Source organism: Salvia hispanica, chromosome 2 (assembly GCF_029641045.1).
Source record: "Salvia hispanica isolate PSC_SH4W2 chromosome 2, Shi_PSC_v1, whole genome shotgun sequence".
Lineage (NCBI taxonomy): Eukaryota > Viridiplantae > Streptophyta > Magnoliopsida > Lamiales > Lamiaceae > Salvia > Salvia hispanica.
In genome coordinates this window covers 39,027,280-39,041,993 of record NC_142693.1, presented here as the reverse complement: position 1 = coordinate 39,041,993, position 14,714 = coordinate 39,027,280, and the positions used below count along the sequence as shown (strand labels likewise).

The 14,714-nt window shown below is 41.8% G+C and overlaps 2 protein-coding genes and 1 pseudogene across 2 annotated transcripts; all 3 read right to left on the bottom strand.

Annotated features, from left to right (window-relative positions):
- Nucleotides 1-3,249: 3,249 nt before the first annotated feature.
- On the bottom strand, nt 3,250-4,184 carry LOC125194794 (uncharacterized). Its single transcript, XM_048093019.2, has one exon. It carries the CDS (start codon nt 4,051-4,053, stop codon nt 3,592-3,594), a length of 462 nt encoding a protein of 153 aa, XP_047948976.2. The 5' UTR covers nt 4,054-4,184; the 3' UTR covers nt 3,250-3,591.
- A 2,484-nt stretch (nt 4,185-6,668) lies between these two features.
- Nucleotides 6,669-7,410, bottom strand: LOC148932369 (uncharacterized). Its single transcript, XM_089065079.1, has 3 exons — nt 7,378-7,410; nt 6,992-7,291; nt 6,669-6,848 (listed from the first exon to the last, which is right to left on the bottom strand). Exons 1-3 carry the CDS (start codon nt 7,408-7,410, stop codon nt 6,669-6,671), a joined length of 513 nt encoding a protein of 170 aa, XP_088921205.1.
- A 551-nt stretch (nt 7,411-7,961) lies between these two features.
- On the bottom strand, nt 7,962-11,756 carry LOC148932368 (uncharacterized; annotated as a pseudogene).
- Between the last annotated feature and the right edge of the window lie 2,958 nt (nt 11,757-14,714).

Genomic DNA, 14,714 nt, shown 5'->3' with positions numbered 1-14,714 from the left:
TTTCTTCACTTTTCACACACCAAATTTAGATGACTAGTTTTTTTTTTTTTTTAATTTAGTATTTTAGTTTTAATGTAGTTTTTTTTAAGCTAAGTATATGATGTAGTTTCACTTTTAAATTAAGTAATGTAATTTTTTATTTTTTGCATTTGTGGTGTTTAATATAATATATTTTGGTATTTTAGTTTAAATAAAAAAAATTAAAAAACAATGATTTAAAATTGATATGAAAAGTGGATAAGAGATATGGCATGCACTAGGGCTCCATTATTGCAGAAAGATAGGACATGCTGACGTGGCAACCACTAGGGCTCTCACTAGGGCTTCTACTAGGGCATCCATTGTGGATGCTCTAAATGGAAAGAGGATATTATGTTAATATCTTCTCAAAAAGTGGAATATACCTTTCTTAAAATCAATCAACTCCAAGGATAAAAAGGTAGTATATAGAAAGGCAGGAGAGTGTTATATTGCTAACTCATAACTTAATTGTTAAGTACAACTAAATAATAGCCATTAGATATTCAAATTAAGGGCTTTATCATTAATCCCTAAATGTCAATACGATCAACGAAAAATGACAATAAGGCCATAGGATTAATTCCAAAAAATATCAATAGGGGTATTAATGTCAATTAACTGCATGTTTAGTTATAACTAACTTTTAAAAGAAATCCCAAAACTTAAAATTCATATAACATATACCAAATGAAAGATAATTTCATAAGGATTCCAACAATATCCTACATGCATATGTTCCGACGTCAAAATTTGAAAAAAAAATCGAATTTTTTAAATTTTTTCGTACAAGCAAAAATGTCAACATACTATATAAAATATGTCAATATAATACATGTAGAATGTCAATATAAGCAATGAGTTAACATTCTTAAAGCATTGTGTTGACATGCTCAAAGCGATTTTCGAAACACTATATTGACATTTTCATCCAAAACCCTAATTTGGAGTTTTTTTTATCTTTTTTTTATTTTATTAATAAAAACGAAAATTACACGTGACAAATTGTAGACCACACGTTTTCTAAAATCCTATGGCCTTAAATTAATTGTAGTTAGCAATTAAATGATAAGTTAGCAATTGATCAATCCCCTAGAAAGATATACTTCCTCCGTCTGCGAATAGGAGTTCTGTTTTTCCATTTTAGTCCGTCCGCGAATAGGAGTCCCGGTTCACTTTTTCCATATATGGTAATATGGTCTCACCTTCACCTAACTCATTCTACTCACATTTCATTTAAAACTAATATATATAAGTGTGACACCTATTCCACTAACCTTTTTCCACCCACTTTTCTTAACATTTCTTAAAACCCGTGCCGCCAAGGAATGAGACTCCTAATGGCGGACGGAGGGAGTATCATTTAAAAAAAATCAAATAATAGTACAAAAGCATTAAAAAAATATAAAGTGTAATACCTTCTCAAATACCTTCCTCCTTGGAGAATGATTTTTTATGAAAAGAGGTAAATATGGTGGTTATATGATTTTACCTCTTCATTGATGGATAGGTAAAGATACCTCTTCAAAATGGAAAAAAGTATAATACCTTCTCAAATACCTCTTCCCTTGAGAATGATTTTTCATGAAAGGTAAATATAATAGTTATATTAGTTTATCTCTCCATTTACCTCTCCCTTTGATTATAGCTTGGATGTGCTATAAGTAAATTAGTATATGAAAAGCCAGACCGACGAAATTTACATAAAATTCATAAGCCTTCTTAAATCGGTTCCTAACTTTCTAAAATATTGATTCTAATTCTCGGATACATGTGCCCATGTGAGTTAATTATTGCAATGATGAAATGGTGGATTAATTCTTTAGAATTTCCCATGTTAAATGAGAGAACTAATATATTTCTGTTCGTCCATAATCAATAAGTTTTTTTTCTAAAGTATTTTGTTTTATTTTATTATTTTTGTAGTATTAAAACTTGTATAGTTCATTATTGATAGTAGTATATGAATGGTAGTACTGTCACCGTCTCCTAATAATTGTCCATTTTAGTTTTGACATGGATTTTAAAAATGTAAAAGAAAGTAGGTTAAAAAAGTTAATGGAATATGGATATCACTTTTATATTAGTTTTATAATAAAATGTGAGTGAAATGAGTTAGTGGAATGTTTATTGTTTACCATTTATAGTAAAATGTGAAAATGGATAATTATTGGGCGACAGATAAAAATAACAAAAATGGATAATTAATGGAGAATGGAGAGAGAGAATTATTATTTTTTAATAGAAATGCAACTAACTACCCAATTTCTTAATGCATGTGGGTCCATAAAACCACTATTTCTCAAATACAAAGGATTTTAAGGAAGTAGGAAATTCCTCAAGTTCCAGAATCATGAGTTGAGATAAGCACAAAGTATCCAAATAGTGGAGGATGGAATTATTGATTATAGAAAACATAGTTCAACCTCATACCGAACTCAATCAAGACTCAACAAGTTTGGGTGGGTGTATTGTCCTTTTAGACAAAAGAGAAACAGAGGAATTATTGTTTCCTAGTGAAAGACGAATTTTGTCATTCAATATTTCACCAAATTAAGATGAAAGGATGCCTCCAAAAGAAGCTTGACAGGCCATTGGTTACTACGAGATGCAAAATTAGCAGTGTTTTAATTTGCATCAAAGAAAATGGAGTACAAAAATGAATTAGAAAGGCCACCGATCAACGTGGACATAATTTAATCACATCACAATCAAATTGGATGGCCTCTCAGTTTTCTCTAAGCCTGCGTTTTCAACACCCTTAATTAGCCTAACCAAATTCCAATTATGAAAACCATATGCTTCCTTGCCATTTTATTGTAGTATTATAGTACCTTTATGCAACTCAAACCAATTTGAAATAATCAATCTCTATTAACTTAATAAAAATCCAATAATTAAGGACAAGCCTAACATGTTGCCTAACATTCAATAACCTCAGTTCCACTCTGTCTACCAACTAAATGCATCCATTTTCGAACTGTATATAAATAAATAAATAGATATATTTTTATAATTATGGACAGTATTACTGATCAATCAAGCACTTTATGATTCAGGACTATATTGTGAGCAATGATTTGAATAAACATAAAATAACTTATTAATGAATGCAAACAGAGAAGTCGGTGGTGAATGGATCACCGACATATACAGGTTGAGTCGGGGAAAAAACACATGTAACTATATACACACACCTAAACCTACACATACTTTTAAACATCACCCAACTAGAAATGTGATTGGTGTCGGCACCATTAATGAAATTTAGCAGAGCTGAATCCAGATTTGTATGGAACATTTTACAATTAAGTGGACATCTTCATATATTTCAACGAATTACAAACCAGACTACTAATGATAAATGAAACAACTAATTAAAAAGAATATCATACAAAACGCTATATATGAATTAATTAATCACACGCACAATGAAAGATTTGATGCCGGCCGATCCCCTCAGATTTGAGAGAGAGCAGCAATTGAGCCAAAAAGGGGATCGAATATACGTAATTATAATACCGGCAATCAATAAATGAAAGAACGATTATCCGAGCACGAAGGAATGGTGGATCAGTGGATGAAGGAGGCGGAGGACTTTCCATTGTTGAAGGAATCGTAGCGGAAGGTCTGGGGGAGGCCGACATTGTCGGAGCCGAGCAGCTTGCGGCGGAGGTGGGAGGTGAGCTTGTAGAAGACGTGGCGCCAGCTGCCCCTGCTGTGGCTGCCGATGGCGGCGACCTCTTCCTCGTTCATTTCCAGATCGGCGGCGAAGGTAGGTTTTCGGGTGAGGATCCATCCCCATCCCCACTCCCACCACTTCCTCGCGGAGCTGCCGGCGTATTCTCCCATGGCGGATATGGATTTGGAGCGCCGCATGGCCCACGCAGCGGCGGGGGAGGACGACGGCTGGATCTTCAGATTCAGGGAGAGAGAGGAGAGCCGGCGGCGGATCCCGGGTCCAGAGGCCTCCCGGGTAGCCGAATGTGAGAGAGGAAGAGATTGCTTTCTCTGCAGCTGGAAAACAGAGCTCATGATGAGTATTTGGATTGGAATCTAACCTCAATTGCAGTCGAGAGAGAAAGTAGGGAAGAGAAAAGGAGTAATGTTCCAAGCACAGCAGCGTCACAGCCTGTTTTATTCGGTTTTCAAAGGTTTACAGCCAATACCGATAATGGGTCCGTTATTTTTTCACTTTCTATGTTTTTTATTTTTTTTTCAAAATTTGGCTGGTGAGACCACAAATCTACAATATATTTTCCGAGATTTAAAAAATTGCCACAATTTCCTCTTTTTATAGTAAAATATTGTTACTTACTTTTTTTTATTATAAAGATAGAGTTTATTTGACTCAGATTAATTACCAAAAATTTAAAATAGAATACATAGTCTTCTTACTAAGAGCATCCCCATCCGTGCTCTTAAATAAGAGCACGGAGATGGGTCCAGACCCGTTTTTACTCCTTGTCCTTAGGCAAGAGCACAACACCCACATCTGTGCTCTTCCGCAAGGACAAGCTCAAGGGTCCCACTATACTATTATTTAATTTAAATAATTCAATTACTAAAAACAATTATAACAATATAAAAATATATTAAAATATAAAAATTACATAATTAAATCCTAAAAAATAAAAAATGCATAATTAAAATTCTAAAAAATGAAAATACATAATTAAAAAGTGAATTTTGGAGGGAAAAATTGAAAAATAAATTAAAAGTGTGTAGAAAATAGATATAATTTATGCACGCATGAAGCAATACTACTTTTCAATATTACTGTGTAATATTTTAGGGATTGTTTGGTAAACAAGATAAGAAAACAAATTCAGACAATATAATCACATTTGTTAACTTTCACTATCATAACGTGAAGTAGTGTTTCGTTTGGTACTTCTAGTATAGAATGCGATGACAATTCATTTTGCAAACAAGAGTTTCCCCAAAATAATCTCATTTTGCCTTAATTATTAGCTTGGATACATTAGGGTTCCTAAAACATTTCAACATCATTCTCTTACTCTCTTCCTAATCGGTGTCACAAGCAAAATATTCGCAACGGACCTTTGATTTGTTATTTATATATTTTTTTCGTCTCGTTCAAAATGTTCACATTCTTTAATGATACTGAATTTAAGATGGAGTAGTTGTGTGTGATAAAGTAGAGTGAAAAATGTGATTGAATATTTTAATGAGGAGAGAGGAGAGGGGAGAGAGATTTATTTCTAAATATAGAAAGTGGACATCTTGAGTGTGACAAACTAAAATTGAATGGTGGACATCTTAAGTAGGACGGATGGAGTACTTATTTTCACAATGTAATAATGCTACTCCCTTCGTCCCTTTGTAGTAGAAACATTTCCTTTGGACACGAGATATAAGAAATTTATTAAGTGAACCAAGAGAAGAGAGAATAAAGTAGAAAAAAGAATAAATAGAGAGATGAAAAGATAATAAAGTAAGAGATAACGTAGTAACAAAGAAGAGATGTGTTACTTTTTGCCAAAAGAATAAAAATGACTCAGCTATAATAAGACGATCTAAAGAGAGATACGACTAAGAGAGACAGAGAGAGTAAAATGTTCATATGATCTAGTGTGGTGTGGTTGGAAATACAATACCACGTAGACATGTGAAACATGGTATATGGTATCATTGTAGTAAATCATGGATTAAAGATCGTGAAAGAGTTGATGTAATGGATTGATAAGATATCAACGTCTATTGGAAAAACTAAACCTGTATTTACTAGATCTGATATTTCTTGTGTTGTTATCTTGTTAGAGTGATGAGTTAGGTTATGCATCAACCAATCATCTTGAAGCTCATTGAGAATCATCATATATCAAAAGAAGACACATAGTCATGGAATTTTGTTTCAAAAGTATATTCATTTGGAGATATGCATACAATGATGCCAATTGGGCTGATAATTGATACACTCGGATTTTGCACCGTTTTAAGGCCTTTATTTAGTCCGTTTTTAGTGTCTAAGTTGAACTACATGTTCATTATTTGCATATTTTATATATTTTTGATATTTTGACGTGTTTAGTGAGAAATGTGCAAAACAGAGCCTAAACGATAGCAAAAAGTCAAAGATGGAAATCTGGAGTATTCAAGCAAGCCAGCGGTTCGCTGCACCTCACCCAGCGACTGCTGGCCACCATCGGCCGTTGCCCCTATAACGGTCTGCTTCGGAAAATAGAGCTGAAAAGATGAACATGCACGTCGATCACTGATTTAGATCTAGTAGCTACGGAGTGATTGCTAGCAACCGCTAATCGAGGTACAGAAGCTACAAGATGATTTGCAGCGACCGCTGAACAAAGTGCAACCGCCTTCTCTCCTGTCTGCAAGGATCTTCCTCCCCCTAGCAATGTAGAATAAAAGAAATGAAACACCAAATTCCTGGGTCGAAGATTATGAGTGACAAAGCAATTTCCCCAAGGAGTTCGGTGCTTCGAGAATATTTTTGGAAGATTGAATTTTTAATTTGTTTGGATTTTCTTATTTTTTAGAAAGCAACTGAACTATTTACATAGCGAATGAATATCCTCAAGATCCCCTAGGTCAGCGCAAAAATAAATTTTGTTTCCCACTTTACCTGACCTAGGAGTTCATTAAGGATATTCACTTGCCTGACCATCTTAAGAAATAATAGCCGATGCATGTAGTGGCGTCTCTTCCACCACATGCACATCTGTATTATCTCTGTATACCTTCACTCTGTGCCCATTTACCAGGAAAGGAACTGAGTTTGGGGCGCTTCCTTGTATCTCTACAGCTCCATTTGCTCGAAGGCCAATGACCGTGTATGGCCCAATCCACTGGATTTCAACTTACCAGGCATTAGCTTCAGCCGGGATTGAAAAAGGAGTACTTTCTGCCCTATGCGAAGTTCCTTGACTCTGAGATTCTTATCATGCCAAAGCTTTGTTCTTTCTTTATACCACATGGCCGAGTCGAATGCCTCCAGTCTTAGTTCCTCTAATTCTTGTAGTTGCACTTTTCGTTCCTCCTCACAATCCTGGGCCTTCATATTCATCTCTTTCACGGCCCAGTAGGCCCTATGCTCCACTTCCACGGGCAAATGGCACATCTTCCCGAACACCAATCTGTACGGTGACATCCCGATGGGCGTTTTGTAAGCAGTCCTATATGCCCAAAGAGCATCGTCGAGGTGCTTACTCCAATCTTTCCTTGTGGTGTTCACCGTCTTTTCCAAGATGTTTTTGATTTCTCTGTTCGAAATCTCTGCTTGACCATTCGACTGGGGATGATAGGGTGTGGATAACCGATGATGTACACCATACTTCCTCATCAAAGCTTCTATGGTGTGGTTACAAAAATGCGTACCTTGATCCGAGATGATGGCTCTGGGTACTCCATACCTGTTGAAAATATTGGCCCGTAGAAATTTAGCTACCTCCTTTGACTCGCAGGTGGGTGTAGCCTTTGCTTCTATCCATTTGGAGACGTAATCCACAGCAACCAAAATGTATGTGTTCCCATATGAAGGTGGGAATGGGCCCATGAAGTCCATGCCCCAAACATCGAAAATCTCACAAACTATTATCGGATTCTGCGACATTTCATCTCTCCTGGAAATTCCCCCGGTCAGTTGACATCTTTCACAGACTTGACAAAACTCAAAAGAGTCCTTGTTCAGGGTCGGCCAATAAAATCCACTGTCCAAGACTTTCCTGGCGGTTTTCCCTGGCCCAAAATGTCCTCCACAGGCTAGAGCATGGCAATGGTTCAAGACATCTTTCTGTTCCCACTCCGGAATGCATCGTCGGATAACCTGGTCTGAGCACATTTTCCAGAGGTAGGGATCATCCCAGAAGTAGTATTTGGCGTCACTCTTTAGCTTCATTCTCTGGGCCCGGGAAATTTCATGGGACCCTGGTAGTTCTCCAGTGACTAAGTAATTCGTCAGGTCAGCGAACCATGGCTTTGCATTCATCAGGCGCTTCCCTTTGTCCGATGTTTCCTAGACCTGTTGCTGTGAACACTACTTCCCAGTCAATAGACCCAACAGACTTCCGTACATAATAAAGATGTTCCTCGGGGAAAGCATCCGGTATGGCTTCATCCGTATCCCCTTGGAAAATTCGGCTCAAATGATCTACAACCTTGTTCTCCGTTCCTTTTTTGTCTTTTACTTCCCAATCAAATTCTTGCAGCAACAGCACCCATCTAATCAACCTTGGCTTAGATTCCATCTTGGCCAGTAGGTACTTAATCGCAGCGTGATCAGTGTAGACAATTACCTTCGACCCTAGCAGATATGGTCGAAATTTCTCGAATGAGTACACCACTGCCAACATCTCTTTCTCTGTGGTATCATAGTTCTTCTGAGCCTGGTTAAGGGTCTTCGAGGCATAAAATATGACATAGCTTTTCCCGTCAATTCTTTGACCCAGGACTGCTCCCACTGCAAAATCACTGGCATCGCACATTACTTCAAAGGGGTAGTTCCAGTCTGGTGCGCGGATTATCAGGGCAGAGACAAGTCTATCCTTCAGCATCTGGAATGCCTTCTTGCATCCTTCATCAAAATCAAATTCCACATCATTGTGCAAGAGATGCGTTAGCGGTTGGGCGATTTTTGCAAAATCCTTGATGAACCGCCTATAGAAACCTGCGTGACCCAGGAACCCTCCTTCTGATTTGTGGGGTAGGGTAGTTTCGAGATGACATCCACCTTAGCCTGGTCCACTTGAATCCCTCTCTCGGAGACTACATGACCAAGGACTATTCCTTCTAGTACCATGAAATGGCATTTTTCAAAGTTTAGGACTAAATTCTTCTCTTGACACCTTCTTAATACCAGATCCAAATTTTCCAAACATGCATCGAAAGAATTCCCATACACCGTGAAATCATCCATAAAAATTTCAATGCATACCTCCAACAGGTCTGAGAAGATGCTCATCATACAGCGCTGGAACGTTCCTGGTGCATTGCATAGTCCAAACGGCATTCTTCTGTATGCATAAGTACCAAATGGGCATGTAAAAGTTGTCTTCTCATGATCCTCTGGATCCACATATATTTGGAAGTATCCACTGTATCCATCTAGGAAGCAAAAATATTGCTTTCCAGCCAACCTCTCCAACATCTGATCAATGAATGGCAAGGGAAAATGATCCTTCTTAGTGGCTTCATTAAGTTTCCTGTAATCAATGCACATCCTCCATCCAGTTACCAATCGAGTAGGCACCAATTCATTCTTATCATTCTCCACAACTTGTATTCCTGATTTCTTTGGTACCATATGAACTGGGCTGACTCATTCGCTGTCTGGAATGGAGTAAATGATCCCTAAGGATAGCAACTTCAATACTTCCTTCAGAACTTCTTCCCTCATGTTTGGGTTCAGCTTGCGTTTTGGGTCTCTACGCGACTTCGCACCTTCTTCCAGTCGGATGTGGTGCATGCAGAGATCAGGGCTGATTCCCACCAGGTCGGAGAGCGTCCACCCTATGGCTTTCTTGTTCCTCCGGATTACTTCCAACAAATCATTCTCCTGTTCCGCTGTCAAGTGACTGTTGATTATCACTGGGAATGTTTCATCTTCTCCAAGGTAGGCATACTTCAGTGTCTCAGGTAGTTTCTTCAACTCCTTCTTTGGTGTGATGGCTTCATGGGGCAGGGGTTTTTTCTCCAGAATCTTTGTTGCTATCTCATCCAAATTCGTTCCTTCGTCTGGACCTTTCATCTGAACAGTCCCCGTAGACTCGAATGACAGTGGTTGGTGGCAGAATGCCATGATCGCTTCATTGATCTGCTCATCTGTCAGGTTCCGAGTCTAAAGGGTTTCACACCATCCCGCCACCTCCTTATCAACAGACTGGCTCAGCTCCGAATTATCAAACTGTTCCTGCATTAATTCAGTCTCAAGATATTCCTGGACCAGGGGGTTAATGATATCAATAGAATGCAAATTCTCAACATCCAAGGGTTTCTTCATGGCTTCATCGATGTTGAATGTATATTTCTCCCCATGATAATCCAGGCATATTGTTCCATCAAACACATCTATTATAGTCTTAGCGGTGCGTAAGAATGGTCTCCCTAATAGCACTCCGCTAGACTCAGCAGACTCGTTATCACTCATTTTTTTTACATGAAAATCAGCTGGGTACAGGAAATCATGCACCTTACTATCACGTTCTCCAGCACCCCTTCGGGTGAAATGCATGTTCTATCGGCTAACTGAATTACCACTTTAGTATCCACCAGACTTACTCCTATCAACTTCTTATATATCGAAAGTGGTAACACATTTATCGAAGCTCCTAGATCACACATAGCATGCTCAATTTTTATGTCACCAAGAGAAATAGGCAAAGTGAACATACCTGGGTCTGTGCACTTTGATGGCATCCTCCTTTTCTGTATCACCGCTGACACATTTTGTCCAATTACTATCTTCCCGTCGGGTTTGTTTTTTCCTGCTATGAACTCCTTGATGAACTTACTGAATGTAGGCAGCTTCAAAGCTTGTAGGAAGGGCAGGTTGATCTCCAGCTTGCCGAAAATCTCCATGAAGTCTTCGGTGTCGTCCTTCTTCTTTTTGGCTTCCCCTCGATGAGGGAATGGCTTTGTACGCTTCAACGTCCCTGCCAGACCAGAGACGGATGGCTCACCAACTTCTTTCCTTCCTTCCTCAATCTCCACTTCAGGCTCCGGGTCTAAGAAGAATAGATCGGCCATTCGAGGTAGTGGTTTCTCCAGATCCCCTTTTTGAAGACCGTCCTCCATCCTGACATTGCTCACCTCAGGCCCCTCTAGATCGAGGGTATTGCCTTCCTTGCCCATTGATGGAGGTGTATTTTCATCCTTTCTCATCTCCAGACCCTCATAGCCCCGTCCTGACCTCAAAGTTATCTGACTAATATTTGCCCAGTCGGGTGGCTTTACTGAAGCTGGTATCCTTCCTTCATGTCCCCTCATTTCATTTAGCGAAGTGGCCAATTGTGACATTTGCTTGGCTAACATATCCATGGCAGACTTATGCTCCTGTTGAGCATCTTGGATTTTGTGTACCACATCGTTGTTTGCTTGCATATTGTTCTCCACGTGTTGTTGTGAGTTGACTAGGTCATGTACCATCTCATCCAGGTTCCCCGGCGGTTTGTAGTTCGACAGGTTCCCCTGATTGTGGCTCGGTCCGCTTCCCTGATTTGAGCGATAATTACCCTGACCTCCTTGACTGTAGTCGAACTGGTTCTCTGACCCTTGATTCCCTTGGTGTGCATGCTAGAAATTCTGATTGTTTCCGGTGGCGTTCCTCTGATGTGGCGGCACATAATAGTTCCCTTGATTACTCTGGCTCCTGTTGTTCCAGCTGGGCTGGTCCCCTTGGTTGCGATAACTCCAGTTGTTTGGTCCTTCCTGGTTTTTCCATGACCAGTTCGAATTATGCTGAGGTCCATCCTGACCTCGGCTAGGCCAGTTCTGCTGGGTCTCTGCTGGACCTGGGTACTGTAGCTGGGGAGATTCACTTTCACTTTCTTCTTTGCCGGAGATGCCGGCGCTTCTTCTTCAGTAATCACGAGGTGTCTAGAGAGGGGTTTCTTCACAGGGACAGACGTCAAGGCCGGGAACACATGCGAGGCTACCGAAGGCTTGGAGGGTGGTGGAAGCTGCTGTTGGGAGGAACTGCCGGGGCCGGGTTGCCGCTTCTCTTTGAGTTGGGGAAAAACTTCTCCCAACCATACTGCCATTTTCTGCATTAGTTTGACCGCCTCGGTCATTCGCTCATTCTGGGCAGTCGAGCGTCCAGCTAGGGTGTTCAAACTCCCCTTGATCTCTTGCAGCACCTACTTGACCTCACCAATACTTCCTCTCACCACAGCCATCTCCTTCCGCAGCTCAGCCACGTCCGCATTCACCACATCTTCCACCAGCTCTGGCTCACGCTTCACCTTGTCCACGTTGGCCCCTATGTTGTAGAAACACAAGTCCTTCCCTTCCATGTGTAGGAGACCTTTGTTGAAAAAGTACTCCTTGCTAAATAACTCCGGGGGCTCACACATTGGAACAATCGGCTCTGCCTTCCCGATCTTCATGACGAAGTTGCGCTCGATGTAGGCACCTAGAAGGTGGTAGGTGTACATGTGGCGAGAGGGGTTGGCAGTCATTTGATGGTAGGCCTGGGCCAACCAATATCCAAGGTGAACCTTGATGCGTTTAGCCATGCACCAAGTGAAGTATAGCTCAGTGGTGGTGATGCTGGAGCTGGCCGTGCCCATCAAATTGTACCATATGAATACCTGGGCGAAACGGAGAAGATGGTCGGTGAGGTGGATCCCTTTTGATATGCTGGTCTTAAAATTTCCACTCCTGGCGTGTGTCAAGTACTCCCAAGCAGTCTGTGGTGAGAATCCGGGTGTATCCTTCGGTGGGCCGTATACTCTGTCGTCCCAAATGCCCTCATCATCCTCGGCGTTGCTAAACAACCCCATCCTCAAAGACCACTCCCTCACACTCATGGTATGCCTGATGGTGAAGAGGCAGAAAGAGATGGAGTTCGCATCTGGATCGGTAGTAACCTTGAACCTGAAGGTAGAGAAAAATTCGCGGGCCGCTTCAACTGGCACCTCCTGCTCACTGTGGTTAAGGAGCCATTCAAAGCTTATTCCCTTAATGTGGCCAAGGAATTCTTTGTCAGACTCTATCTGCTTCAACGCATCCTCATCGTACCTTTTCCCTGACTTGGCCAATTTCCCAACTGCGCTTCGGTCCTTGTACGTCTGTGCCCTCTTCGAGTCATTGAACTTAGACATAGCTCCTAAGAGCTTCTTCGTGATCCAGACTTCTTCTCGCTCGAAGTTGGGGACCTCCTCTTCTTCCTCGATCTCTTCTTCAGTCTCGCTACTTTCATTACCAGGTCCAGAGGCCTTGGGGAGTGGGCGGGGAGCTTTCCTGACGGAGATGAATCTCTGAGATTTCCTAGGCCGAGGGACGACAGTTGTCTTACCCTTCCTTTTGCGTTCTTTGGCCACTCGATGCTCTTCCTCGGCATCTACCTCTTCTTCAGAGTCAGGAGTCTCTCCCTCCTGCATGCATGTCGCCCCCGGGGCAGGAATCTTGATCCCTTCGTCTGGTCATCCTCATCCACTTCGTCCAGCAAGCTTCTCCGGACCATCCTCCTTGACGCCCGCGGATCAGCGGGTGCGTCCTCTGGTTCCTCCTCTAGATCCACTACCTCCATCGGCCCTTCCTCTTCGGGCCTCTGTCCTTCAACATCAACGGGGACCTTGTCCCCTCCAGAATATTTAGGGATTTCTCCCTCAACACACGTAACTGGGGTTTCCCCCGTAGATTTAAACGGAGTCTCCTTCTCCAAATTTTTAGGGATTTCTCCCTCGGACACAACTGGGGTTTCCTCCTCAACAAGCAAATTCAGGGTCACCCCCTCAAGATTAAACGGGGTCCCCCCCTCCACATACACATTTGGGATTTCCCCCTCCACATTCTCAGAAACTGGGGTTCCCCCCCTCACAAATTCAACCACCGGGGTTTCCCCCTCCACTAATTGTATGGCAGAAACATTACCTTCCCCCGCGAGTACATCCACCGAGTAATCCACCGCCATTCTGTCGATTACCTTCCCCCGGGGCAGGAATCTTGATCCCTTCGTCTGGTCATCCTCATCCACTTCGTCCAGCAAGCTTCTCCGGACCATCCTCCTTGACGCCCGCGGATCAGCGGGTGCGTCCTCTGGTTCCTCCTCTAGATCCACTACCTCCATCGGCCCTTCCTCTTCGGGCCTCTGTCCTTCAACATCAACGGGGACCTTGTCCCCTCCAGAATATTTAGGGATTTCTCCCTCAACACACGTAACTGGGGTTTCCCCCGTAGATTTAAACGGAGTCTCCTTCTCCAAATTTTTAGGGATTTCTCCCTCGGACACAACTGGGGTTTCCCCCTCAACAAGCAAATTCAGGGTCACCCCCTCAAGATTAAACGGGGTCCCCCCCTCCACATACACATTTGGGATTTCCCCCTCCACATTCTCAGAAACTGGGGTTCCCCCCCTCACAAATTCAACCACCGGGGTTTCCCCCTCCACTAATTGTATGGCAGAAACATTACCTTCCCCCGCGAGTACATCCACCGAGTAATCCACCGCCATTCTGTCGATTTCGTCTGCAAATCTGCTGACGCCTTCCTCCTCGAGTTCGCTGTTTGGGTTTGGCCCAATTGCATGCGACTGATCTAGGGTTTCGGAAACCACTGGGCTTGAACTCGGTGGTTACGCCTTCCTTCCTCAGGAATTGTTGGCGATTGCTGACGAAACATCGAGAAACGGGAGAACAGTTTCTCGGCCTCTTCCTTGCTTCTGAACTTCTCTTCTAGTTCCTTCAAAAATGCCTCCTCATCGGGACTTTTGACGGTAAAGGAACCTTGCACAGAAGTTGGGTTCCATTCTGAACGGATATCGAGCGCCGAAAAAGTCGGTTTGAACGGTGGCTGTCCCGACGACTCGCCGGACGGTGGTCTGGTGGCTGGGTCTCCCTTCTTTTCGGTGGCTCCTTGTACTTTCTTCATCGTTACCTGCAACTCACAATTTCTTGGTAGATAGGGTTAGGGTTTGAAACAATTTTGGGAAAATTATTTAGAGAGAGAGAGTGATAAGGCTCGTTCAATGCATTGGTTTAGGGTTAAAATTCTTTGCA

What these genes read in the sequence shown, in the direction of transcription:
- LOC125194794 (XM_048093019.2), bottom strand. Translation starts at nt 4,053, where the DNA reads ATGAGCTCTGTTTTCCAGCTGCAGAGAAAGCAATCTCTTCCTCTCTCA.
- LOC148932369 (XM_089065079.1), bottom strand. Translation starts at nt 7,410, where the DNA reads ATGGAGTACCCAGAGCCATCATCTCGGATCAAG. An exon ending in AGCCATCATCTCGGATCAAG is followed by an intron (nt 7,292 to 7,377) that starts GTACGCATTTTT and finishes TATCATCCCCAG; the next exon opens with TCGAATGGTCAAGCAGAGAT. An exon ending in TAGAGGAACTAAGACTGGAG is followed by an intron (nt 6,849 to 6,991) that starts GCATTCGACTCG and finishes GTTGAAATCCAG; the next exon opens with TGGATTGGGCCATACACGGT.